The sequence below is a fragment of the Mus caroli genome, unplaced genomic scaffold (assembly GCF_978045245.1).
Source record: "Mus caroli unplaced genomic scaffold, Mus_caroli_1 scaffold_9, whole genome shotgun sequence".
NCBI lineage: Eukaryota > Metazoa > Chordata > Mammalia > Rodentia > Muridae > Mus > Mus caroli.
The window spans coordinates 19,136,544-19,163,158 of NW_028227264.1; the positions used below are offsets into that span (position 1 = coordinate 19,136,544).

Here is a 26,615-nt window from a genome sequence, read left to right on the forward strand (position 1 = left end):
TGAGGGACACTTATAGTTGCACCTGAACATTGTGTAGGCAATAGGGATAAATGAAGTCCAAATCTACCTGATGGTCTGGCAAAACCCCTATCTCTGGATAGAATGTGTGTGTGTGTGTGTGTGTGATTAGATAAGGATTAAGGATTTGGAGATGGCCGTAATGGCTCATACCAATGGGCCCAGTGGTTTGGAAGCAGAGGCAGGAGGACTGATCCTACTCTGAAGATAGCCTGTTCTACATATTAAGTCCTGGGCTAGCCAGAGTTACATGGTGATCCCTGTCTCAAAATGGAAAATAGATAAATTAAAACACCACTGGCTGAGTTTTAACTTTGGGTTTTTCTTTTGGAAATTGTATTGATTTTGTAACTTTTCATCTGATTACTTTTCTGCAGAAGATCCAATTTACTGAGCAGTTTATGATGGTTCACACACCTGTAATTCCACTACTAAGGAGGCTGAGGCAGGAGGATTGCTTAGAATTTGAGCTACAGTATGAGACCCTGTCTTAGCAAACAAAATGCACACAAACAAGATGTGCCAGTGAGATGGTTCAATGGGCAGTAGCACAAACACACATAAACATACATACAGTAAATACACACACACAAATATACAGACAGTTAATACACACACACACACAAATACACAGACAGTAAATACACACATAAAAACATACACATAGAAAATACACACAAAAATATACACATGATAAATACACGCACATAAATATACACATAGTAAATATACATACATAAATATATACAGTAAATACACAAAGATTTAAAAAAAACAAGTCCAATTTAATGAAACGAAAGAATTACAAATTTGAAACAAAAGATAATAAGAGAAATCTTTAGCATGTCCACAAAGAGATATCCAATCCCCAGTGGGTTTTGCTAAGCCCTGATTGCATGCATCCCTGTATAATCAAGTTACCTGTGTCAGAGAAGATTGTAAAATATTTCTTATGACATGATCTATTTGTATGCCTTTCTTCAGTGGGACATCAGTTCCTCAATAAATATTCTCTTATGATCTTTTCTGTGTTCCAGTTGCCATAGGAAAATCACATTCCATTCAAAACTTAAATATATCACATGCTGACACTCTCTAAGTCTGTAAGGAGTTTCTACATTATATTGATGTATGTCTCCTGTCTGATTAAGATCAAAAGGATAGATTTATTGAGAATTTTGCAAACAGGGACAAAGCCCTTCACGTATAATTTACTATTGACACTTACCTTATGAGGCAGGTGGAGAAGCATTTCATTACTCTTATTCTACAGATGAGAAAATGAGTTCAGTAGCTGAGGGAAGATTGTCACAGTCCGTACAATTCTGGGTATATAATGTGATCAGTACCACACAGCTCCTTTATTTATTATTTGTGTTATAACTTACATAATATTGCCAGCAGGGAAACTAGATAAACTGTAAAAAAGCAAATGGGAAGCTGGGGGGAGGGGGAGGGAAATACAGAGCTGTGTGAGCTGGGGTGGGGGGGTCAGGGAGTACAGTGCTGTATGAGTTTGGGGGGGGAAGGGGAGTACAGTGCTGTGTGAGTCTGGGGTTGGGGGGGAGTACAGAGCTGTGTGAGCCTGGGCACCTGAGTGTGGATTCCCAGCCTCCACAGAAAATGCCAGGTACAATATCATTTGTAGGTAATCTCAGGACTGGAGAGTCAGAGACAGGAGGATGAGGGGTGGGCTCTGCCTAGCCAGTCTAGCTAATTGATGAGCTTTGGATCCAGTCTGAGATTGTCTTAGGATTTCTATTGCTGCAACGAAACACCGTGACCAAAAGCAAATTGGGGAGGAAAGGGTTTATTCGGCCTACACTTCGATATTGCTGCTCATTATTGAAGGAAGTTAAGGACATGAACTCCAACAGAGCAGGATCCTGGAGTCAGGAGATGATGCCAATATCATGGAGGGATGCTGCTTACTGGCTTGCTTCTTATGGCTTGTTCAGCCTGCTTTCTTATAGAACTCAGGACCTGAATCAGCCCAGGGATGGCCCCACTCACCATAGGCTGGCCCCTCCCCCGTTAACCACTAATTGAGAAAATGCTGGATCTCATGGAGGCATTTCCTCAACTGAGGCTCCTTCCTCTCTGATGACTCTAACGTGTGTCAAGTTGACACACAAAACCAGGTAGTACAGGTAAGTGCTCTGCCCCAGAAATTAGGGTGGAGAAGCCAGGTGGTGGAGGACACATTAAATCCTAGCCCTAGGGAGAGCTCTTTGTCTATACATCAAGTTCCAGGCTAGCCAGGACTACATAGTGAGAACCTGTCGTAGGATAATAATAAAGCAAAGACAACAGTAATAATGTGGACAGAAGCAAAGATGTGCTGGTGGAGTCTGGGGTGGTAACAGAGCTGGGGTGAGCATGACCAAAACACGTCGTAGATATGCTTGAAACTGTCAAAGAAAGTATTTTAAAATTAAAAAAAAAAAACCAATGAGATAGAGGAGATACATCTGCTGTCTACCCCCCAATGTGTGTGCACACCCATACACGCACAGAAAGGGAGAGGGAAAGAAGATCAAACCAAGTTTTAGGTGTTCTTTGTGACAATTAGATGCTACAAATTAGACATTCAATTAGAAAGGAAGGAAAACAGTATCACGCGGCTTAAAGGAAATAAGAGAAGAGAGGAGGGCAGCAACTGTTACCAAAGCGCAGCACAGAGGATGGGACTGCAGCCATGCAGCCCTCTCACATGCTCAGGGGGAGCCAATGATTCCCGAGCAGAGCCCAGGGCCAGGCTCACGGGGGCCAGATTATTTGTCTTCTTATTGAATTCATTTGAAAAGACACTGCCTACTGCACTCAGCTGCTTCCATAGTGTGTCAGGATCACAAAACTGAACAAGTAATATTTCCTGATAAAAAGAGGGAAGTCAACTCACTAATTTAATAAAACCAAGGATTATTTTGCTATAAGAAATAATTGGGCGTATTTACTTCCTGGAGCCTCTTGGCTCTTTCTCAGATAGATAAATCTATATCTATTCGGTTTAAAGAAGGAAGGAAGGAAGGAAGGAAGGAAGGAAGGAAGGAAGGAAGGAAGGAAGGAAGGAAGGAAGGGAGGGAGGGAGGGAGGGAGGGAGGGAGGGAGGATGGGAAAAAGAAAATTAAAGAAGAGAACAGAAAGAGGGGCTGGTCCAATGACTCAGTGGTTTAGAGCACTTCCAAGAACCCAAGTTCAATTCCCAGTGCATCTTCAGATACTTACACATATGCACAGACACACAAAAACAAACAAACAAACTAACTAATTAATAACTAACTAAACTAACTAAATAAATAGTTTCCCCCCCCCCCACTCTCAGGACACTGCCCTCAAGCCTCAAGCAGTTGTCCAACTGGCCTGTCCCAAGAAAAGCTATGTTGTCACCTCCAGCTTCAAAATGCACAAGGAGCCAGAATGGTATCATCACTGGGCAAAAATTACATCTTTAAAAACAAAAAGCAAAAAACATCCAGGCCTGGTAGTACAGTCACTAATTCCAGCAGCCTAGAAGGTTGAGACAAGAAGATCTCAAATTCAAGTCCTGCCTGCACTACAGAACAAGTTACAAGGCCAGAGACAACCTAGTGAGATACCGCCTCAAAACCAAGAAAGAAAAGGAAGGAGGAGGGAAATATAGCTCAACAGTAAAGAGTTTGTTTAGGATGCATGAAGAATCACATCCGATCTCCAACACTGCAAGACATAACAAAGAGATGCATAAATAGATACGTAAAACAAAAACTACCTTGTACTTCCTTTTAAAGCATTTGTATTGAGGCTACCAAGACAGATACTTAGTAAACAGAGGTGAGAGTAGGCCTATGTCTTAGCTGCGAAAAGACACTATGACCAAAGCAACTCTTATACGGACAATAATTAATTGGGGCTGACTTACAGGTTCAAAGGTTCAGTCTATTATCATCAAGGCAGGAGCATGGCAGCATCCAGGCAGAAGGAGCTGGGAGTTCTACATCTTCATCTGAAGGCTGCTAGCAGAATACTGGCTTCCAGGCAGCTAGGATGAGAGTCTTAAAGCCCATGCCCACGGTGACACAAACTCCAACAAGGCCACACCTACTTGAACAAGGCCACACCTTCTAATAGTGCCACTTCCTGGGCCACGCATATACAAACCTACAGCCTATCTGCTAATGGTTTCATTATGACAAGGAAAGTTCAAGAGGAAAGAGAGAGCCTGCTGTCCCAAGAGAGCTAACTGTGTACTTTAAACACTTTATTGTTGTTGTAATGACCAAACTATGGCCCTAAATTATGGATCCCTCTACCTGCTCAGAGCCCCTGTTCTCTGTTCCTCCTCCATCTAACTGAGCTCCTTTTACTGTCCCAGGCTGTCACCTGCATCATTCCTTCATGGAAATCTTTAGCCGTCACCTGCCTTTCCTTCCCATCCTGTCACCAGCAAAGGAGAATAGATCTAATGCTTAAGTACATGCACACATGTATACATACTTAGTCATGTTCTATTACTGTGAAGAGACACTATGACCAAGGCAAATATTATAAAAGATCATGTTTAATTGGGGGGCTTGCTCATGGTTTCTGAGGGGTGATCATCATGGTAGGGAGAGTGTCAGGTACTGAAGAAGTAACTGAGAGCTTTATAAACTGACATGACCTGAAAGCTGGGTGGGTAGGGGAGTGGGGGAGCAGGCCTGGAATGGGTTTTTGAAATCTCAAAGGCCACCCCTCAGTGACACAAGGTCACACCTCCTAATCCTTTCCAAACAGTTCACCAACCAGGGGATAAGCATGCAGTTCTATGAGCCTCCGAAAGCCATTCTCATTCAAACCATGATATGTACATTTCTCCTGTGATACAAAGTATGCACCATTGCGCTCATAACCTTGTGTAAAGTCTAGTGTAGGCTAGCATCTGGAGGTGGCCTTTGGGGACAGGAAGAATGAATTGGTCTTTAGTTTTGTCTTCATCTCCTCCCCTTATAGACTCCATGAGACATTTCTCTTCACCCTAGGTCAATGGAGAATCTGCCAAAGCAAGTCTGTGTGGTAGAACAACAGGAAATCCAATTGAGGGCCCCAGAATCCCCCCTTCCCTGGGAGATATATATATATATATATATATATATATATATATATATATATATATATATATATATCACCCGCATTCAATAAATGGCTGTTATAACACTTTGTGAGGAACAGTGAAGAAAGGAACAGGAAAGAGATTGAACGGCTTTCACTGTTTTCTAATGAAACTTACTGAGGTATAATTTTACTGTGCAAAACAAATTCTTTTTCGTTTCATGATGAAATTTGGTTCTTACTGTAGTGATTACCATAATCCCGATGGGGAACATTTCTTTCATCTTAGAATGATTCTCTTTGAGTTCTCTCTGGTGTTTTTAGATGGCCCCTTTAGGAAAATCACGGCCCACTAAAGCTGTAGATTACATAATGGATCCTTGTGTCTTGCACAACTTCATCCACACCTCATAGAAACTCATACTCGAAAGGAACTCAGGCACCTCTTCCCCGGTTAATCCACATTTCCCATATAAATGGTGTAACAGTGTGGGTTTTGTTGTTGTTATTGTTCTGTTTGGGTGTTGGTTTTGGCTAGGATCCCATGAATTCTAATCTGGCCTCAGGCTCTCTGGGGATAAGCTTGAGTTTCTGATCCTCCCACCTTTACCTCCCAACTGCAGGGGTTTTTGTCCCATGTTGCCACAGTGTCTGTTGTTGTTTTGTTTTTCCTTTTGTTTGTTTGCTTGTTTTGTGGTCCTGAGGATTAAACTCATGGTTTCATGCAAGCACTCAATCAACAATTATTTTTAAGGATAGTTCTATTGTATTTCCTACCGATGAACGCTTACTGCTTTTTGGATTTGAATGCTATATTTGAATAGAATGAGATGTCAAACAAGTGATTGAGTGGATGAATGAATGAATGAGTGAGTGAGTGAATGATCGTGTATGTCTATCTCATAGACCAAAGTACAGCTGGAGGTGAAGTAGCTGATCAAAACCACATGCTAACAGGGACCCCAAACCTTTTTGCTATAAATCCTATTTAAAAAACAAAACTCAACTCATAAAATATCAGCATCAAAGAGCATACGTGGAAACGAGCTAGGCATAAGTAAATGTTTTTGCTAAATGAATTCACTTTGCAGAGGTTCAGGGGTAAGTGGGGCATGTAAAAAGACTCGTCCTTGCTTCCTGTGACTCCCTTTGCATTGAATGGATTCAGCACGAATTTTTGGTGAAGGTCTGGGCAAGGTTCTGCCTATTGGTTTTCCACACTTTGTTTCTGTTCATTGATTTTCTCTTACTGCCGGCTTCTCTCTTGAAAAGGGTGGGCTTGCCTCCCCAGTTGTTCCTTCTAATGTCACAGCGGAAGGAAGGGCATCCGAAGACCCTACAGAGTAAGAGACCATTCACTGCTACACCTGTGCAGGCACATTATTTTATTTTTCAAGGTTTCATAGGGCAGGAACACGTTTGATGCCTCCCACCCCCTGCCTCCGGGGTTTGGTATCAGAACCGGAATCTGAAGAACTTCATTGAGAATTACATTATTGGGTCTGCATTTTACAGGAAACTCTGGTTACCACATTGTTGCAAAGAAAAACCAATTCAAAGAACCCTCCCAAGGGAATCCGTTGTTCTGTGTTTTCTGTGTCTCCTGACCATCCTCTGATCTTACTCACATATGCATGCATGCATCCTTGCTCCTTCTTGCCTTGCTTTGTCTTTCCATTTGCCTTTCTGAGGAGGCTCTCTCCCTTCCTCCTTCCCTCCCTCTGGCTTCAGCTCTTTCTTACTCCTTCCCCCAGCTGCTTAACTACAGCTCCCACTGGAACCTACACAATCAAAAACAGCTCTCCTCCAGCAGCCTCCAGCAGCGCATCACCTGGAGCAGAGCGAGTTGCTCGCTCCCTGCACAGCCCGGGAGCAGCTCGGTAGCTGGGGGCGGGGACGGTACCCTGCTCTCGCCTGAGCGCCCGCCAGAGCATCTCTGGATAGATTTGCTGTATCCCGCCATCCGGCCCCGGGGTCCTGTTGTGGTGATGCTTACGTTTCAAAGCAATGATGGAAAGAGAAAAGCCATTGCCAGTGGCCTCTGAAAGTGGGGCGAGTTACTGCAGTCGCTGCCGCAGCAGGATGAGCGAGTGAAAAACTGAGCCCCGTTAGCCTCTCCATCCCGTTCGGTCTTCATTCACCGTCTCCAGGAAGGCGGATCGGGATACAGATGCAGTAAACCAAGCCGGTGCCACCCTGGATCTATAACTGTGAAGTCCCTTCTGTGGAAGATGGTAAACAAAGACATGAATGGATTCCCGGTCAAGAAATGCTCAGCGTTCCAATTTTTTAAGAAACGGGTAAGCCCAGGTTGTGGTTGTTGCTTTTGTTTTCTACGCTGCTTCTCTCAAATGCTTTTGGAGGCTTGCCTAGGGTAAGCCTCGGGTTTTGTTACTGAGCCCTTCGTGAAAGCAGAGCTTCTGGTGTCAGTGGTCAAGGTGAGCGCTGGCCCTGCTGAGATTCATATTTGTTGGGGGGTGGGTAGGGGAGATGTTGTTGGAAAGGGGGGGGGGGCTCAGAGGAGTTGCATTGGAAGAAGGGGGTTGGGCCGAGATGCCTTCAAATGGGTTTAAGATGGGAACTGAGATTTCTCAATCAAAGCCATGCCCAGGATTACAAGGCAGTTTCAAAGACAGCTGGCCCGAGTGCAGTTAATAAGAAGCAATTTAGTCTGGGCTAATTAAGTAGCTCTCTCACTCTTATCTTTGAAGGGTTCAACTTTGCCACACCTTCTCTCCGTCTCAAGGGCTGCTGCATTTTCGTCTTCAATTGTTAGAAGCAGCTTTGGCTCCTCAAATCCATTCTGCCACTATCTCTATCTTTGGTATAAACAGGAAAGAACCAGAGTGACCTTTGACAGAAATGATGGACTCCCAACATCTCAAACCCTCTATTTCAAGTTGCCTCAATTTTGCCTAACACACGTGCCCTCACCAAAAGAATAAGGGATAGCCTGTTTTATAGCCCGAACTATGATTGGGGGGGGGGTGCGGGGAGGGTTCTGCTGCTGTGTACATTTGCTGTATACATTTGTTTAAATTCCTTTCATTCATAATGTTAGTAATGTCATAGGGCTGTAAATGAATAGACCTTTCTCTGTTTCACAGATAAACTCAGTTCATTGCAATGGCCACACTGGAGGTCTGTGGTTCTGCAAATTTATACATGAGTGGGGACTCAGAAATGAGTGGTTGTTGAAAGACTGATCATTGACATCCTTATGGGGAGTGTCTCTTCAGCAATAGGAGGCTCCTGCAGCCCCAGTTGTCCCGTCCTATTTAGTGCCCGGGGCGGTCCTATCCAGATGCTTCCTTCCATTCATTCACCCTTCCCTTCATTCAGGCCGCGACTGTGTGTGCCGCGGCTGAAATGGCAACAGAACGTAATGAATTACAGGCTTGGCTGGACGGCCTCCTAGCACTGAAGGGTCAAGCTGGAAAGGCAGGTCTGCAAACCAGCAGCCTGCAAGCGCCAGCAGAAGCTCTCTCACATCCTGGCTTAGAGATCCCCAAATCCATGGCCAAATGCAAGCGATACGCACTAAATCCGAGTAACGCTAACTCCTGCAGCCAGTGTCGGCTGAGAGGTCTTTCCCCAGTAGAGTCTGCAACCTATATAAAAGCACGTCAGCCCAGCTTCTTGGTCCTCCCGCCCTACCAAGATCTCCCCTGTAGTCAAAAGATACTTTTCCAAGGGAAGGACCCTTTTATTTAGTCCTTAAATTCTTTACTTCCTTCTAACTAACTAGCCAAAGTTTGCTGGTTTTGTTTTTGTTTTTTTTTTCTCTAGCTACATTGACCAAGCTGTCTTGAATGCCTGGGCTGAAATGATCCTCCTGCCTCAGTTTCTTGTGTATTGGAACTATAGGCTTAGGCTTATGAGCTTATGCCTATCTTAACTAATTTATTTGGTGCTATTGAGGGTATTTTGTTTTACAGTGCTGGGTCTCAAGCATGCAAGTCACCCCACCCCCCACAAACGCCATCCCCAAACAGTGAACTATGCTCACAGTCCCTGGGGAGTTTAGAACCCTTTCAGCTGTATATTGTCAGTCAACCAAGTGTCAGTTACATACTGTTTATTTATTATAATAGTTTCTTATTTTCTTTGCCATCAAAATATACTACTAGAAATCCTCGCTTGACATCTGGTTGCATTTTGCTTGCGAGCATAATTTACCAGTGTGTTTCAGCCAGTGTTTCTGCAGACCTTGGGTTTTGGAAAGAGTGAGACAGGGTACAGATGTCTTCTCAAAAACTGCAGGGAGAAAGAGATTTACACCATGAGGTCCAGCAGGCCATTTCACTGGGTTCAGCCTGCTGGAGATTGGGTCTGACATCTCCCTGCCCCCCTCTGCTCTCCTCGCCCCTCAAGGACAGTAGAATGTGACATGTGTCACGTCATTGACAGCCCTGGGGAGAAATTCCTTGATTCCTGTCTACTTTGTTTTATTACACATCCGATTTATTCTGTATTCTAAATGCTCACTGCTTGTACTATGACCTTGCCTTGGCTTTTTCTAGTTTGGGTGTTTTTGTTTGACTGATTTGAGACGGGGTCTCTTTCTTCTAACCCCGATTAGCTTCCAACAGCTCATGGCGTAGCTGAGGCTGACCTTGAACTCCTGATCGTTGAGGACCTGTGACTCCTAGGTGCTGGGATCCCAGCCATGCTCCAGCATACATGGTTTTAAATTTATTATTATTGTTATTACACAGGTAATAGGAAAATAAATGTGTACAATTAGAAGACAGTAGAGAAGTTGAGCTCACCTTTTCTGGAACTCTTCCTTCCCTCTTCAGAAATAATTGTTGTCATGGATGCTAATACTTTGCTGAACAACTCTATGTGCCTTACATACAAATTCATATTCTATAATGTCTTTGTTTTTGGCCAAGAATAATCCATTTCCTTATGTTCTGTTGAAGTTCCACACATTTCTGCATATCTTAGTTTTAGCCCAGCTAGACAGTCCTACAAAGTAAACCTTTGTCTGATGCCCACATTGAGCTGTGAACAGAACTGGATTCTGGGGAAGTGGGGAGGGCTGTGCACACACACTCACCAAAGAGACAACTGAGTCCTGAACACAATTTTTTGATTGCAAAACGCTAAAAGACAGCTTCCTACATTTCTCAGCTATCCAGACGGAATCCAGTGAGCCACCAGAAGGGACTATAGCTAATGTGCTCCCATGGTGGCCCACCAGGAGCTGTATTCATTCTGACTGTGTTTTAAATCCCATGGACCAAGCAGTTTCTGTAGATTATTTCATTTAATCCTCATAGCCACCCAACAGAAGAAAAATGATTCACTGTGCAAAGTGTAATGTAGAGACACTGAACACTTAATTGGTTAATGTCAGTTTGTTTGTCTAAAGATTAAGTGTGGTTTTTGTTGTCATTGTTGTTGTTGTTGTCTAGGCTGGCCTCAACTCCCGCCCTCTTGACTCCACCTCTTAAGTGCTAAGATTTTATGCTGAGGGTACCATCATGCCCAGTTCCAAATTGGATGTTTCGTCTCATATCATCCCCCTCTCCTCTTTCTTTGTTTCATATCAGACTCTCCTCCACCCCCATGTGAAATAGATATGTCACTACTCAATTTCTGAAGCCCAGCCTCAGGAGGCAAGCTTCTCCTAGCTCTCTGGGCTCCCCTCAGCAGCAGCAGTCACTGGAGACAGCTCTGCTGACTGGAGGAGCAATGTCTGAGCAAAGCTAGTCTGATGCTTTCCCCACAATCCTCTGGACTAATGCCTTTCTCTCTGATGTTTTAAAAGCTTGACTAATTTCACTTAGCTTACAATTGCTAAGCTAAACTAGGTAAGACTTTCTTTCATTCTATGTGTTAATGACAAATTGGTGCTAGGTTCTATTTTATTCTGAGAGCCTACAAAATTCAGTTAACATGAATGGAAAAATTATTATTCTCAGTTTTTATGTGAAAATCTGAGAGCTGGAGAATATATCAGTTCTGATAAAGGTTATCCCTTTCCAAGGTGTTAAAGATTCCTCCCTGACGTGGATTCCTGCAGAATGACCCAGAAAACACAAACAAATGATATTGCCTTGAATTTGATAATCCTTAGTGGAAATACACCAAGTATGGGAACGAAATCTGATAACAGCCATGCTGCTATTATTACCTTTTATCAAATTTCAAAGGTATTTGACAGATAGAATTTCAGATTTGGAACCAGGAGCCAGGAGCTACAGTCCTAGTATTTGGGAGGCCAAAGTGTGTAGAATTGCCTTATAACCTACATAATAAGACCCTTCCTCAAAGAAAACACACACATACACACACACACACACACATACACACCACATACCACACACCAAACCCCCACATACACACCACATACCACACACACATACACACCACATACCACACACCAAACCCCCACATACACACCACATACCACACACACACACACACACACACACACCACACCACACACACACACACACACACACACACACACACACACACCAAGGAGAGCAGGTGAAGGAAGAATGCCCCTCAGGCATCCTTTTACACACCTCCCTGAAGCAAGAATGACAAAGCCAATTATGAGGATATTAACTAAGGACTCAGATTAGAATGGGGCTAAACTAGCTTCCCATTCCAAGGTTTTCCTTGCAGATCTAGAGCAATGTCTTCTTCATTATGCTACAAAACCAGTCCTGTCCCATTCATTCCCTTCTCAACAGGGTAGGGACAAACACAGTTGTTCTGCTATTTTCTTCATGGAGTCGCTTACAGACCGCTCACCAACTTTGACAAGAAGCTTATGATCTGACTCAGTGTTTTATGGTGACATGAACTTGAGCAATCCCTTCTATTGTTCCATAGTAACAATGGCTTTTACAAAATCTGTCACTGATATGACAGTGATCTGTCAGAACCCAGCAGAACATGCTGGGTGGTACCCCTTCCCAAAGCAGCCTGAGGAGATCTGTTCCAAGGCCCAACAACTCAGGGTGAGACCAGATTCCTGACAACACAGCAAAGAACAATTTTGTGATAAATTGGTGCGGAATGACGTTGAAGTATTGGTCTTGTCAATTTATTGGTTCATTGTCTTGTTAGGCCTCATTTTGTGGCCCTGGGAGAAGCTGGGACTTGCTGTGGTGCCCAGACTGGCCTCAAACCTCTGACCACAGCTTCCCAAGTGCTGAGAGCAATGGGGTAGGTAAGTCACCATGGCTAGAGAAAATTTGAGTTTCTGCTATCAGGGTGCTAACCAACTGCCTATCACTCTCAATTAGACGAGATTGAACACAATTAAGATCATGGCCAGAGACTGGAGTTTCCTAAGAAAAACTTAGGTCCATCAGCAGAGCTTGAGAGTACATACCATTGTCATCTCTGTGATGGTGGCCAGCATGCTCTACATAGAGAGGTCAGGCCAGCCAAGGATACACAAGTAGATCCTGTCTGCAAAAGCAGAAGAGGAGAAGGAGGAAAGAGTGAGCGTTTGTAGGGTACAGTCTGAAGCCGTGAGAGAATCAAGAGATAAGGACCTTTGGGCTACATGAGACCATCTCTCAGAAAACAAACAAAGAAAACAAAATTGATGCAGATTTTAACTTGATTAATGTGAAAGGAGGACGGGTACTTAGGAGAGGCACACGCCTCGGTGGGGAGTATGGGGCTCTCAAGAAATCTCTTTCCTGAGAGCCCAGTTTAAGTGAACCAGCAAAAGCTATAGAAACTTTTTTGGTGGCTTCTGCAATTGCGTTATTCAAAGGGCTTAAAGAATTAAGTAAAAATTGAAGGTTGCTTATTTTTCACCTGGAAAATGTTTCTTTAGTGGATGAAAGTGTGAGACCGTTTTTGACATGATTTATACAGTTTGCAGGCTCATATGATAAGCATAGACCAAAGATAAAAGTGTTCTTACTGTAAACAAGGCACAAGAAAGCCAAGGGCTGTGTTTGGAGTATAATTATGATCAGGAATCTCATTTATGAGGATTTGACTTAACCCTGCTCCACTCCCAACACACACACACACACACACACACACACACGCTAACACTAACAGACACTAACACACTCACACATATGCCGTAACATGCACACACACTAACAAAACACACTCACACACAGAAACACACTTACCCACACAGTAGCATGCACACACATGCAAACACCCAGTAAAACACACAGTAACACACTCACACAGATAGAAACACACACTATCACACCCTCACAATAACACACACACACACACACACACACACACACACATGCACGCGCAAACCCCCAAACCAGAATCTGACTCCACAATCCCTGCTCGCCTCACATTCACAGTGGTTCTCCCAGTCGTATGTCTTGAGTCCTGGGATTACAGATGTACCCCACCATCTTGAACCAAGGTCTCCTTCATTCTCAGTTAGTTCTTGCCCCTCTTATCCACTCAGTGACCCCTGCATTTACCCTACCCCATCCACCAGCACCCCTCTCTGAGGCAATATCTCAACTCTGTATGGGCAGCTGGCATGGGGTTCACACTGTAGCTCAGGTTAGCCCCGAAATCCCCCTGCTCTGTCTCCCATGTGCTAGGACTGTACAGCCTGTGCCCCACACCAGGTTGACTTTCCTTATCCTTTATCCCACCTCAGACTTGCTGGCTGCTATTCCAAGAGTTCTGAGCAGACTACATATTTAAATTCCTACAAATAAAAGCCCCAAGGAGAGTTTTTTATTTTAACTTCCCAGATTGAGAAAGTTGTTCCTTGGTTCTGAGACATATGCAGCTAGTTAGTGACAAGGTCAAGATTTGGACTCAAATTTCACTTTCCAAAATCCAGTTCCTTCCTGCCCCCATACTTCTTATTCTCTATGACATCAAACTCAGGGGTGAATAGAGAAGTAAAGGGGTGTGACTCCCCCACCCCCTCCACACTTCCTCTTTCTTCTAGGACTGCTCTGGGAAGAGGAACAAAAGAGAGGCCCTTGCTAAGTGCCAAATGAGCCTCTGGATTTGACCTCTATCCCTACATAGAAACAAAGTGGGACCTTGTAGCTCACTCATCTCTTTATTTTATGTTAATATAAATTACTGCCTTCAGCATTACAATACTTATAATGGATTGACATTTATGCATTCTTCCACCTCAAACATAAAAATAGTTTTCTGATTATTTTACAGATGGTTGTAAGCCACTGTGGTTTTGGTGGGAATTGAACTCGGGACCTTTGGAAGAGCAGCTGGTACTCTTACCTACTGAGCCACCTCTCTAGTCCTAGTTTTCTGATTATTATAGTGAATTATTTTGACCTTAAGGGTGGTACCCAGGGCCTTAGGTTCATGCTGAATTCCCTAGTCTACCAGTGAACTACACTTCCAGACTTCTCCCTCTTATGTGTTAGGAGACTCAATGTCTAGAAATGATTGAACTCAAACTATGGTTTTCACAGTGACCTCTAAGGCTTATAGTTTGGAGCGAGACAGAGCAGGGCCGATGGATTAGGCTGTCTGTGTGTGTGTGTGTGTGTGTGTGTGTGTGTGTGTGTGTGTGTATTGTGGGGAGGAGGGGATTAGCCTCAAGTACTATAGAATGTGGATGATGAGCTATGTCCACAAAATGGTGATTTTCTCTCCCCGGTAACTCTCAAGAAAGTTCTAAGATAGGCTTGTGCCATGTATGCTGCAGAGCTTTGGGAGGCTGTGAGAGGCCAGCAGAATTCTGAGGAACTACTACAGTGTAGCTGCCAGTTTCACATTGGGGAGGACAGAAGATGGGCTTCTTCCTGTTAAAAGAGCTTCGAGAGGTCAAGGTCAGACGGTGAGAAGAGGAAGATGGAAGCAGGGCAGGAAGACCAAAAACTCAAGGTCATCCTCATTAGTAGTGAGTCTGGGACAGACAAGTCAGTCTCACAAAATGAAGAAGGACTTGCTAGCGGCTCCTCCATACAGTGATCAAAGTGCCAAAGGATTGAGAGAAAGAAAGAAAAAAAAAAATCAAACGCTAGCAATCATGCTAATGGAATATTGTTTTTCTTAGGCAGAAGTAGGTAGCCTGAAGTTCTGTATTGTTTCTTTTTTTTTTTAAGGTTTAATTTTATTATTTTAATTGTCTGTGCATGCATATACCCCTGCATGTAGCTATGCACACCTGAGCGCATGTGCTCACTGAGGCCAGAGGTGTCGAATCCTTCTACAGCTATAGTTACAGTTGATGGTGAGCCATCTGACATTGGGGCCAAGGACCAGTGAGCCATCACCCTAGCCCACTCTGCCCCATCTTTATACATGACACACTATTTTTCTATCACCTGTATAATTTAAAACAATGAGGGGCCTAGAGAGACGGCTCAGCAGTTAAGTGCAGGTAATGCTTTTGCAGAGAGTTTGAGTTCCTTTCCCAGCGACCACATTAAGAGGGTCACAAGCCTCTGTAACTCCAGCTCCAAGGGAGATAGACAGACACCTGCCTTCATTTCTGTGCACACCTACCCTCAAACACACACGTACATTTTGTTTGTTTGCTTTTGTTTTTAAGCTGGGTGTATAATCCCAATACTCAGGAGGATGTGGGATTCAAGTCTATCCTCCACTAGATAGCAATGGGGAAGCCAGCATGACCTACATGAGACCATGTAATTTAGGCCAAACTAATTGACTGATTACTAATGACATAGCTCACTAGAGCATGTTTTAGTATGTTATTTTAAAAACAGTTAAAAGCCCAAAGGTTAGACTGTTATATGTTCATTCATCACAGCAACCAAGGATTCTCCTGACCCAGCAGGACTTCAGCTGAAGCAGTAGATTCAGCGTCTCTAGAGATTCCCTACAGTGGGGACAGCAGCCTGCTCAGACCTCAGCCTCTGTGCCTCTTTTCACTCCAGAAATAAGGACACAATGACCTTGTTTTGGGGCCTGAGAGCAGGTGTAGTCAGTAAGTGGCCAGGCCTGATGACAGACTGCACCCCATGATGTTGGCAAGTCCCTAGAACTTCCCTTGCGACAGGAGGAGGAGAGGGAGAGATGAAAGAGGAGCGTGTGGAGGAGGAGGCCCACAGTGCTGCTGTTTACCTGGTTACCCTGAGCTTGTTTATTCTTGACACCTATTTCTTCACAGCATCCTAAGACGACTTCTTAAGTACTTACAGGATGAATGATCTCAAGGATACAGAGAGCAGGAGGCTTCCGTTTCATATCGCACGCAGGCTGTCAGATATTATTCTAATTGCTTTCTAGAGCCTGCTGGGACATTCTTCCTGGGAAGGGCCCACTGCTGAGGCTGAGGTCACCTTGGCCTCTTTTCCTTTCCCAGGTCAGACAAATGTGCTTGGTTCGCTTCTCTCTCTCTCTCTCTTCCCCCTCTCCCCTCCTCATCCTCCCTTCTCCCCCTCCCGTCCTCCTTTGTCCCCCTCGCTCCCCCTCCCTATAAGATTAGCTTATAGCAAGGCAAGGGAAGAAAGTCACAGAAGTGATACATCAAGACTGAGGCTTCAGAGAACAGGAATATCTGAGTGAAGTCAGTCAGCATCCAAATGGAAGACCTTTAGTTTCTGGAAATACTAAGATCATCGAATCCATTGATTTGTATTTAGAATATATTTATATCGGACAGAAATTTTAAAGTAACTGGTGGGCCCTGTGTGAAATTTAGCTGTCGTTGTGGCCTCTGCCTTTAATTTCAGCACCTGGGAGGCAGAGGCAGGCAGATGTTTATGAGTTTGAGACTCGTCTTCTCTACAGACGGAACCTCAGGCCAGCCCAGAGCTAATGAACTCTGTCTATCAGTTCCCAGACCCCTGAAAGAGCTGAATTACTGGTAAGAGGAAGGGGTGTGGTTAAATGCTATACAGTAAAGCGCACGGGGCTGGGTGGTTCAGAGGCACCTAACCTGACGTTTGAAAGCTTACAGCCAGTTAAGTTAGAGCAAACGGTAAATGAACTTAATATGTTGCTTTCCCACTCAGCCACTTGACCTGAAATATTAAACATTAGGCTGCAACAAGTGGGCCCGGGCACTCATTGTGTATAGGGCTGTAGGTCTCAATCATAGGTCTCAGTGCCAACAGGCAGGGCAGCCATATCTGATTTACTTGTCTGCTTAGCCAATGTTTACTCAACTGGATCTGCACCTTTTCTCCATTGATGAGGAAACCACGCCCAATCACCAGGCATTCAGCATAAAGTGAGTTTGTGGAATCTGTCATTTGAAATTCAGAACTAATCTCAATGATGTAAAATGTTAGGCTGTAATTTTTTTTCATTATAGAGCCTTGCAGTTACCTCTGATAAGATTTATTTCACTCTTTCCACAAACCAGGGGAATAAAAATGTCTTTCTCTCATTTCTTTTGTCCACAGTGCTGGGAATCAGACCCAGGGCCTTGCACACACTAGCCGAGGGCTAAGCTACATTCCTGGCTCAGAAATACACAATCCTGGTGTTTCCCTTCTTCAAGGGGCTACTCTCAAATGATAGCTTCAAATCCACCCAAGAAGAAAGGTTCCAATTTCCTCTCCTTTCAAAAATATTTTAAAGTTTTCCTGTTCTTCTTGATATTCTCAGCATCAGCCAGCATGAATTCAGAATTTGTTAGGCACTGTGATAGGAATAAAGACATAGGCAATGAATTTTCAGTGTCCTTCACTGTTCCCAACCCTAGTCCTTCAGGAACTCAGTCTGCCTCCTCTTGATATATACTCTTTATAGCTCTCTATATTTTTTATGGCATCTGACTTTTTTTTTTTTTTGGTTTTTGGTTTTTGGTTTTTGGAGACAGGGTTTCTCTGTATAGTCCTAGCTGTCCTGGAACTCACTTTGTAGACCAGGCTGCCTCAAACTCAGAAATCCTCCTGCCTCTGCCTCCCAGGTACTGGGATTAAAGGCATGCACCACCATGCCCGGCTGGCATCTGACATTTTATAATCACTATTATTCAATCTTTTGTTCACTTTATTTTATTTGTTTATTTATTTATTAGTTTTAGTTTTTTGAGAAAAGGTTTTTCTATGTAGTCTTAGCTGTCCTGGAATTCACTCTGTAGACTAGACTGGCCTTGAATTTAGAACTCAATAGATCTACCTGCTTCAGCCTCCATAGTGCTGAGACTAAAGGTGTGTGCCACCACTGCTCCACTATTTATTTTTTGGTTTTGGCCTACATCTATATCAATTCATCACATATGTGTCTAGTGCCCAGGGAGGTCAGACCCCCTAGAAGTGGAATCACATAGGATTGTGAGCATACCAGCTGCTTTTGTGCGTCAACATGACCCAAACTAGAGTTATCAAAAAGAAAGGAGCCTCAGTTGAGGACATGCCTCCATGAGATCCAGCTGTAAGGCATTTTCTCAATTAGTGATCATTGGGGGAGGGCCCAGCCCATGGTGAGTGGTGCTATCCCTGGGTTGGTGGTCATGGGTTTTTATTAGAAAGCCAGCTGAGCAAGCCAGTAAGCAGCATCCCTCCATGGCATCTGCATCAGTTCCTGCCTCTAGGTTCCTGCCCTGCTTGAGTTCCTGTCCTGACTTCTTTCAATGATGGACTGAGATCTGAAAGTGTAAGCCAAATAAATAAACCCTTTCTTCCCCTACTTACTTTCTGTTTCATCACAGCAATAGAAACCCTAACTAAGACAGTGAGCCATGTGGTTTTTTAATTGATGTTCTCAGCACTAATTAAGGGGTAATTAACACACACACCCCCAACTATAATTTGTATGACAGCAGGAATCTTTTTTTTTTCTCTTTCAGTTATCAATATACCTTCTGGTCTTGGCTCTAGAAGGTTTGTTAATAAACAGTTGTTGAAATAAAAAGAATAAGAAATGATGTCATTCTATCCTTAAGGGAGAAGAGAAAAGAAGATCTAAATCCACACAAAAGTTAAAAGTGGTTTGTGTTAAGCTCTGTTGTGGCACATTTGCAAAGCGAAGGTCTCTCCTGTGATTTACCCAGAGAGGTGACCACAGAACTCAGCAGTGGGATGGAGGGGGATCTCTTTTGAAGAGAACCACATTTAGCATGAAACAACCCCTTAGGTTTGTCCCAGTTACAGGAAGCTCAGAGCTACATTTACAGGTAAATCTCAGTGAACAAATCAGCAAACCTTTACAAATAGCTTTGTAGTCACTGACACTGGCTGAACGTCGAATCTTATTTTTATCCTCCTGTTACAGTTGTGTCACTGTAAACTTCCTCACAGGCTGTTGCAAGTAAAGAGGAGCAAACAAGAAATGCAATTACCAATACTAGCTTGAAACGTTAAGACAGAACCTTATTCTGCTCATGTATCGCCTTAACGTTAGCCAATAACCTGCACTCACAAGCAGCATTCATTGTTTTTGACCTTTTCCATTTTTACTCGGCCTTAATGTTATTGTCATTGACAACTGTTTGGTTCTACTGAGTCATGGAAGCGTCCACCATAGCAGGGGAGGCTTGTGGACTAGCTCCTGTCCACAACTGCTCACTCACATCTCGGTTGATCTGGAAGTACAGAAAGGCTCATCTCTGCTCAGAAATGCTGTTCTCAGGCATGCAATGCTCAACTCCTGAAAGTGCTTTCATAGCTGGAAGTGGGAGCTAGCCCACAACTTTAGTCTAATCCTTCAAAAGGCAGAGGCAGACAGATCTCTGAGTTCAAGTGACAAGCTATTGCAAATGAGGGAGGGAGCGGCATTAAAATAAAATGCTCACATGATGTCTGCTGAAATTAACCACCTGATCAGAGTATGTGCCTGTGTGTGGGTACGTGCATGTGTGTGCATGCATATGTGTGTGGGGGGGGGGCGGGGGGGTTGCCTATGTGTGGGTTTGTCCATGTATGTGGATATGTGTGTGGGAGTGTGCCTATGTGTAAGTATGTGCATGTGTGTATGTGTGTGTGTGTGTGTATGTGTGTGTGTATGTGTGTGTGCACATGTCAGAGAAGTCCAGACTGGATCCCCTGGAGCTGGAATTACAAGTAATGAGTTGTAAACCAGCTGATGAGGGCTCTAGGAACTGAACTTGGGTTCTCTACAGACCTGTATGTACTCTTAACCAATGAGCCATCTCTCCAGCCCCAACTGTATTAAATTTTTATTGTTTATTCTTGCATAATAAGCCGCCCCAAACCTGGTGATTAAATGCAACCATCACTTATTTCTTTTAAATTATCTGGATTAGAATTTGGTTGGTTTCGTTTGGATAGTTCTGCTTCCTTTAACATTGGCTGGGACTTTTCTTGACTCCACTGAGACAGGGGCCGACCTAGGCCACAGAGTTCAAGGAGGCTTCATTTCCATGTCTGATATGCAGACCCTCTCTCTTGGTTTCTTATCTCACCATATAGCTTGATCTGTCTACAGAATCATGGTTTTAAATGGTTGAAGCAAACATACTTCTGCAAGTTTAAGGCCAATATCGTTCTTAAAGAAACACACTGAAGATCTTGGAAGTTACACTAGTCACACCTTTGTTTGTGGTTTTCTTTTCTGAAATGGGTTTCCTTTAGCCAACTATTGTACAAAAGGAATGAGTAAAATATTTGAGAAATAACTCATAAGCTTTTGATTGCAAAGATAACAAGATGAAATCTCACACTGTGTGACTGTATCCCACCCAGAGAACAAATAATTCCTTTATTCATCCTTCCGGCGATGCGTTATATGCCGTGAGCCTGTTGGTAACCATCTCAGTGTAGAATATGAGTGTGATTGTTTTATTTTATTACTGCTTCTCGTTGCCCATCTTTTATAATGCCTAGTGGGTAGATTAAAGTTTATCCAGGGTATATACATATAGGCAAAAACAGTATGCAGTGGTGGTTTGAATAGGTTTGGCCCCTATGTGTCTGAATGCTTGGCCCATATGGGGTGGCATTATTAGTAGGTGTGGCCTTGTTGGAGGAAGTGTGTCACTGTCAAGGGCATTGAGGTCTCCTATACTCAAAGCTATTCCCAGTGTGGCACACAGCCCCCTTCTGCTGCCTGTGGATCAGGATATAGAACTCTCAGCCCCTTCTCCAGCACCTTGTCTGCCTGGGAACTCCCGTGCTCCCTGCCATGATGATAATGGAGTGAAGCTCTGAACCTGTAAGCCAGCCCCAATTAAATGTTGTCCTTTATAAGAGTTGCTGTGGGCATGGTGTCTCTCCATAACAATGGAAACCCTAACTAAGACATGAGGCTTCAACAGACAACACACGTGAGTCACCCAACCCCAATGCTGGGTACTCAATCTGTGTTAAGCACTACAGACGAGGTTGTACCGCATCAAAAAAGAGCTGAAAAATTTTTTGTTACAGTACTAAGGACTGCACACAGAGTCTCACACATGCTGAGCAAGCAAGCACACTGACTTTCAACCTAGGCCCTCTAAACGTCTTATGATGTCACTCCCGAATCTTTTTATAGGTGCGCTACTATGAAACCTCTTTGCATCGGAACTTCAATAATCGTTAAAATCCTTTCATTATTTCTGTTTACTGTGACTTCGTTTCTTTTTTCTATTTTGTTGTGCTTGCTGGTAATTGTGATTTATTTTGTTTTATTTTTCTTAGACAAGATCTCACTCTGTAGTCCAGGATATCTTGAACCTATGTAGCCTGGCTGGTTGAAAACTCAAGGTAATCCTCCTGTCTTAGCTTCCCAAATGCTATGTATGTGCCACTAGACCTGGAGAACCAGATTTTTTTTGTGAAAGATAGAAATCATATATTGAAAGGCATCTGTTTTCTCTAACTCAAGGGTCTGGCTCCTTATTTATTTTGGTTTTATATGACAGGGTTTCTCTGTGTAGCCCTGGCAGTCTTGAAACTCACTCTGTAGATCAGGCTGCCCTTGAACTCAGAGATCTGTCTGCCTCTTCCTCCTAAGTGCTAAGGATCCAGCTCCTTAGCCCCTTTCTTTTGCTCCTTTCGTGGACACCTACCCATCTTCATTTTGACCTCTCTCTTAGCATGACTCCCTGTGAACAGTCTCTCCCATGGAAGCTCCGGTGGGTGTGATTGCTGTGCCCAGTCCTCCTTGGACCTCTGACTGTTTTCTCTTTCCTTTTGGGCTGTCTGGTCCAACCAAACCACCACCAAGGTACAACTCGGGCTTAACCCTTGTCTAACCAGTCTCCCACCACAACTTTCTTCCTCCTTCTCAGTTTCTTTCCCCTTTCATCCACTCCCCTGCCTCCTCTTCTCCCTCCCCCAACACACACAAGTCCATCTATTCCTGTGGTCTCACTGTAATCCACCCATCGTTCACACGCTCAGCAGCTCTCTGAATACCAACCTTATCTTCCCAGCTGTCTCTTTAATATTCCCATTAAAATACATCTCTTGGGTTCCAAACTGAATGCTCAATTTCCTTCTGCCTAATTTTGTTCCTTCCTCGGTTTTCCCTGTTTCCATTGCTAGAACCAGAACCAGAACTGTAGAAAGTATCCCACTTTCCTTTCCTTCCAAAACCAATGGCAGCTCATCACAGTATTCTATTTGGAGTATACCTCCAAGACGTGATGCTCTGATATAGGGACCATGCTTTCCAGAAGTATTATTGTATATGGACACATTCTTTACATTGCTTTTGTTTGTTGGTTTGTTTATTTATGTACTTACTTACTATCAGAGTCTTGTGTGGCCCAGGCTGTCCTGAAGCTCACCGTGTAGTCAAGCAAGTTGTAAGATGACAAGCGTGTGCACCCCTTCTGGCTCCCTTCCCGTCACTCTTTCGTAACAGCATCTCCGGTGTAGCCCAAGTTCACCTCAAACCCTAGATCCTTCTGCCTCTGCCTCCTGAGTGCTGGAGTTATGTCCTGCCTTGTGTTTTTCACAGTCCCCCCACCACCACTCACCCATCCCCTACACCCCTCGGTATGGATGACCCATCTCTGCAATCGTTGAGGTGTGTATGGGTCCCTCACTGCCTGCCCTCACTTCTCATCACCTCTTCTGTGCTTCTATTACTTAGCCTTACCCCTCACTTAGCTAAATTCTCTGCATTTTCCAGAGTTAGCTGTGGATCCTAAAATTCATTTTTCCCAAGTATATGAGTTGTATGCACTGCTGTCTAGTTGCTCCTGAACTCCAAGCACCTATTCAAAGCAATCAGTCCTTCACTGATGGACTGTAATGTATTGGTACAAGTAACATGCCTTGGCTCTTAATCCTCAAGTCTTCAGCAATTCTTCCTCCCTCATGGTTCACAACCCTGGAGTGCAGGTTTCCTTGGCTTTGCTGTAGCAGAAGGGAGATTCATCAACAAGACACTTAGTAACTTCCCCACACTCACACAAATTAGAAGACTCAGTGGATGACAGGGGTCTCATCATTACATCAGGCTCTTCTCTCTTTGCTTTTGTTGATTTTTGTTTTGTTTGTTTGTTTTTGAGAAAGAGTATCACCTTGTAGTGCAGACTAGCCTGGAACTCATGGAGACAGGCCTCAAACTTGAAGCGATTTTCCTGGCTCGGCTTCCTGAGCCCTGGCCTTGAAGGCATGAACCATCCTGCTGTGCCTGCCTTGCCTGGGAATCTGTTACCTTAAGAATATGATAAAACAGAAATGAAACTCATGGTCCTCCTGCCTGCATTGCCAGATTCTTCCATCTAGGAGCAGAAGGACATCCACTAATGTCCATCCTTCCTTCTAAGTGGCTTCTCTTCCTCACTCCTGCTTCCAGACAGCCTGTACTGCCATCTCCCTGGATTACAGTGCATCCAGGAATCATGGTCCTTCCCTACAAAATGGCCTCTACCTTCCAGTTGGCCTCCTCACTGCTAATTAAACCCCATGGAATCTAGCAAACTGCATTTCTAGAAACACAGGTCAGAACTTGGCATCTCTGTGGTTAAAATATTTCTGTGAGCGTGGGTGGTGGCCTTGGGTTCAATATCTAGAACAATAAAGATCTATAGACCTGAGCCAGGGAGATGGCTTAGAAGGTAAAAAGCGCTTACAAGCTTGATGATGTGAGTTTAATCCCTAGACCCTCCATGGTAGGAAGAGAAGAGGGCAGATTCCTGCAAGTTGGTCTCTGACCTCCACACGCACACCATGATGTCCCCTACCCTCCTACATGTGATACACAAATAAATAAACGTTTAAATGTTTAAAAATTCCAAAGGTCCATTGTGCATCTTGTCGTCCCACTTTGGGCATGACAGAGCAGGCTGTGCTGGGCCCTTGCACTCCTCTACCTGCCGTTTGTTGCTGCTTCTTTGGTCATTAAGCTCCATTTTCCACCCTACTGAATAGCATACTTGTCACCATCTGAGCCTTCTTTGCCGTTCAACCATGGTTCCAGAGGAAGAGGAGGCCATTCATCCCTGTCCCAGAATTCATGGACCCCTTGGAGGCATGGAGATGTCTGTGGGTGGAATTCATGACTTACCTGGAAAATATATGTATGTGTGTGTGTGTGTGTGTGTTTTGCTAATATAGTTATATTAATGTAATTATAGAAAATATAAATACACATATATGCTAACTAAAAACTAGTGTCTTCTCCCGTCATGGACACAGCCAATGATTCATAGCAGTATTGCTGGCAGGACCTGCAGTTTTGCCATTTGGAGAAATCAGAGGTATTTTTATATCATATGACAGGTATTAGAGGTAGATTTAAATCTTTAATTTATTCCTCTTATTACTGAGAATTTTGTGGTAGCTCTTAGGTTTTCTTTAGGCTGGCTTATCTACATAACAAAGAGTCTAATGTTGTTCTAAGATATTTTTTTAAAAAGTATTTCGTCAGCTGGGTGTAGTAGCACTTTCCACAAGGCCTAAAATCTCAGCACTTAGGACAGAAAGCATGCGATATCCCTGGTGGTGGGCTGTGGAGTTCAAGGCTACATGATAACATGTATCAAAGACCTGAAACAAAACCAGGCAGGGGGGAATTTTGCCAAGTGTAGTCTGATCTAATAGTTGGGCTTGTGTTCCTAATGAATTTTACTTTATTCATTAAACTCTTATTCTAGGAAGGGACCCTGAGCCTTCCCCAGACTTTTCAGAAGTGTTCAAAGTGCAGAAAGCAGCCCTTGCCTAAATAAAGAAGCTCCCTTGGACCTGGGATTCTAAACCGCTGCCATGGCCAACACCATTTATCTCCTGGGGCTTGTGTAAGGGTGTGCCTTTGAAAGTCCTGTGTCTGACCCTTCAAACCCCAAAGCCATTTCTGTCTCCTTAGCAATGGCTTTTCTCTGGTGGCACTGATGTCACCGGTGTCACTGGTGACATCACTGATGTCACTATAGCCCCCATTACCCTCCCTCTACTGAGTCTAGCACAGACCCAGGCTTTTTAAGGGGGTCCTAGGACCTTGTTACTTCAATAGTCACGGTGCCCCACATTGAGTTCTCAGGAGCCCTCTGTTCAGTCTTAAGTCACTCTAGCCCATGATAGCAGTGTGCCCCATCCTGAACCATTCACTCATTCATGTAAATATTTGGAGTCTATGGATCTCTGGGACTGTATTGAATAGGAGAGTAAGATAGAGAAGAACAGACAGAACCAGCTTTCCTGGGTGTTAACATTCTCAAAAACTGACTTGGTCAATACATAAGACAATAAAATCACAAAAGCATTTTGTGCCTACTTCTACTTACATGGGGCTTTTAAAAATTTTTATTTATTCATTGGCAATTTCATATATGTATGGAACATATCCTGGTTATATCTAACATAAATCCTTTATCACTTCCCCCAAAGTCCTTCTAATACTTTCCCTAGCAGCTGTCATTGGCTGATAGCTCAGCTAGAGGTGGGGTTTCATGAGATACACACATTCATGCTGGATGATTATGGACTTCATCTTGTAGAGGTGGCTATGGCTCCCGTGAGTTCACGAGTATACAGCCTGCTATGTCCTAAAGAGAGCACGTCACTGCACCCCTCCGCATCTTATAGCTCTTAAGTTCTTTCTGTATTCTCTTCTTCAATGTTCTCTGGGCATTGTGGGACAAAAGTTTGACACAGATGTCCCATTTAGGGCTCAGCACTCACTAGTAACTTATTCTCCTTATTTTGACCAGTTATGATCTCTGCAGTAACTGCTACCCACTGCAAAAAACAACTTCAAATCTTGAGATCTTCTCTTTGTTGTATTTATTCACTTATGGGGGGTGGGGCGTGTAGAAGTCAAGGATGACTTTTGGAAATTTGTTCACTTCTTCCTTCACTCGCATGAGTCATATGTGTATGTGTATGCATTTTCAAATTCAAAGACAGAAAGTTAGATGGTCAGCCTGGTGCGGTGGTACACACCTGCAATCTCAGAGCTTGGAAAGTGGTATCAGGAAAATCCATAATGCAAAATCATTCCTCTCTCTCTCTCTCTCTCTCTCTCTCTCTCTCTCTCTCAAAAAGAAAGAAAAAGGCAAAAAAGAGAGAAATGGGGGAGGAGGAGGGAGAGAGAGCTAGAACAGGACCCAGGGGTAGGGAAGTAGGCAGAGAGCTGAGGAGTTGCTATTGGACAGATATGGAGTTTCAGTATGGGAAGGAGTGGGTGGTGGTAATGTTTGCATGATGATATGCAGGCACTTAGTTCTACTGAACAGCATACATTTAGGTCTAGCT

The 26,615-nt window shown here is 43.7% G+C and overlaps 1 protein-coding gene and 1 non-coding gene across 2 annotated transcripts in view; one reads left to right on the forward strand and one right to left on the reverse strand.

Moving 5' to 3' along the window:
* Window positions 1-3,348: 3,348 nt before the first annotated feature.
* On the reverse strand, window positions 3,349-3,457 carry LOC115032259 (small nucleolar RNA SNORD23). Its single transcript, XR_003837905.1, has one exon. It is a non-coding gene; the product is annotated as a small nucleolar RNA SNORD23 (small nucleolar RNA).
* A 3,473-nt stretch (window positions 3,458-6,930) lies between these two features.
* Window positions 6,931-26,615, forward strand: part of Sgk1 (serum/glucocorticoid regulated kinase 1) — a 116,584-nt gene continuing 96,899 nt past the window's right edge. Inside the window, exon 1 of the mRNA XM_021173628.3 lies at window positions 6,931-7,388. Within this exon, the coding sequence (XP_021029287.1) occupies window positions 7,320-7,388 (69 nt within the window). The 5' untranslated portion in view covers window positions 6,931-7,319. The remainder of the gene's footprint in view (window positions 7,389-26,615) is intronic.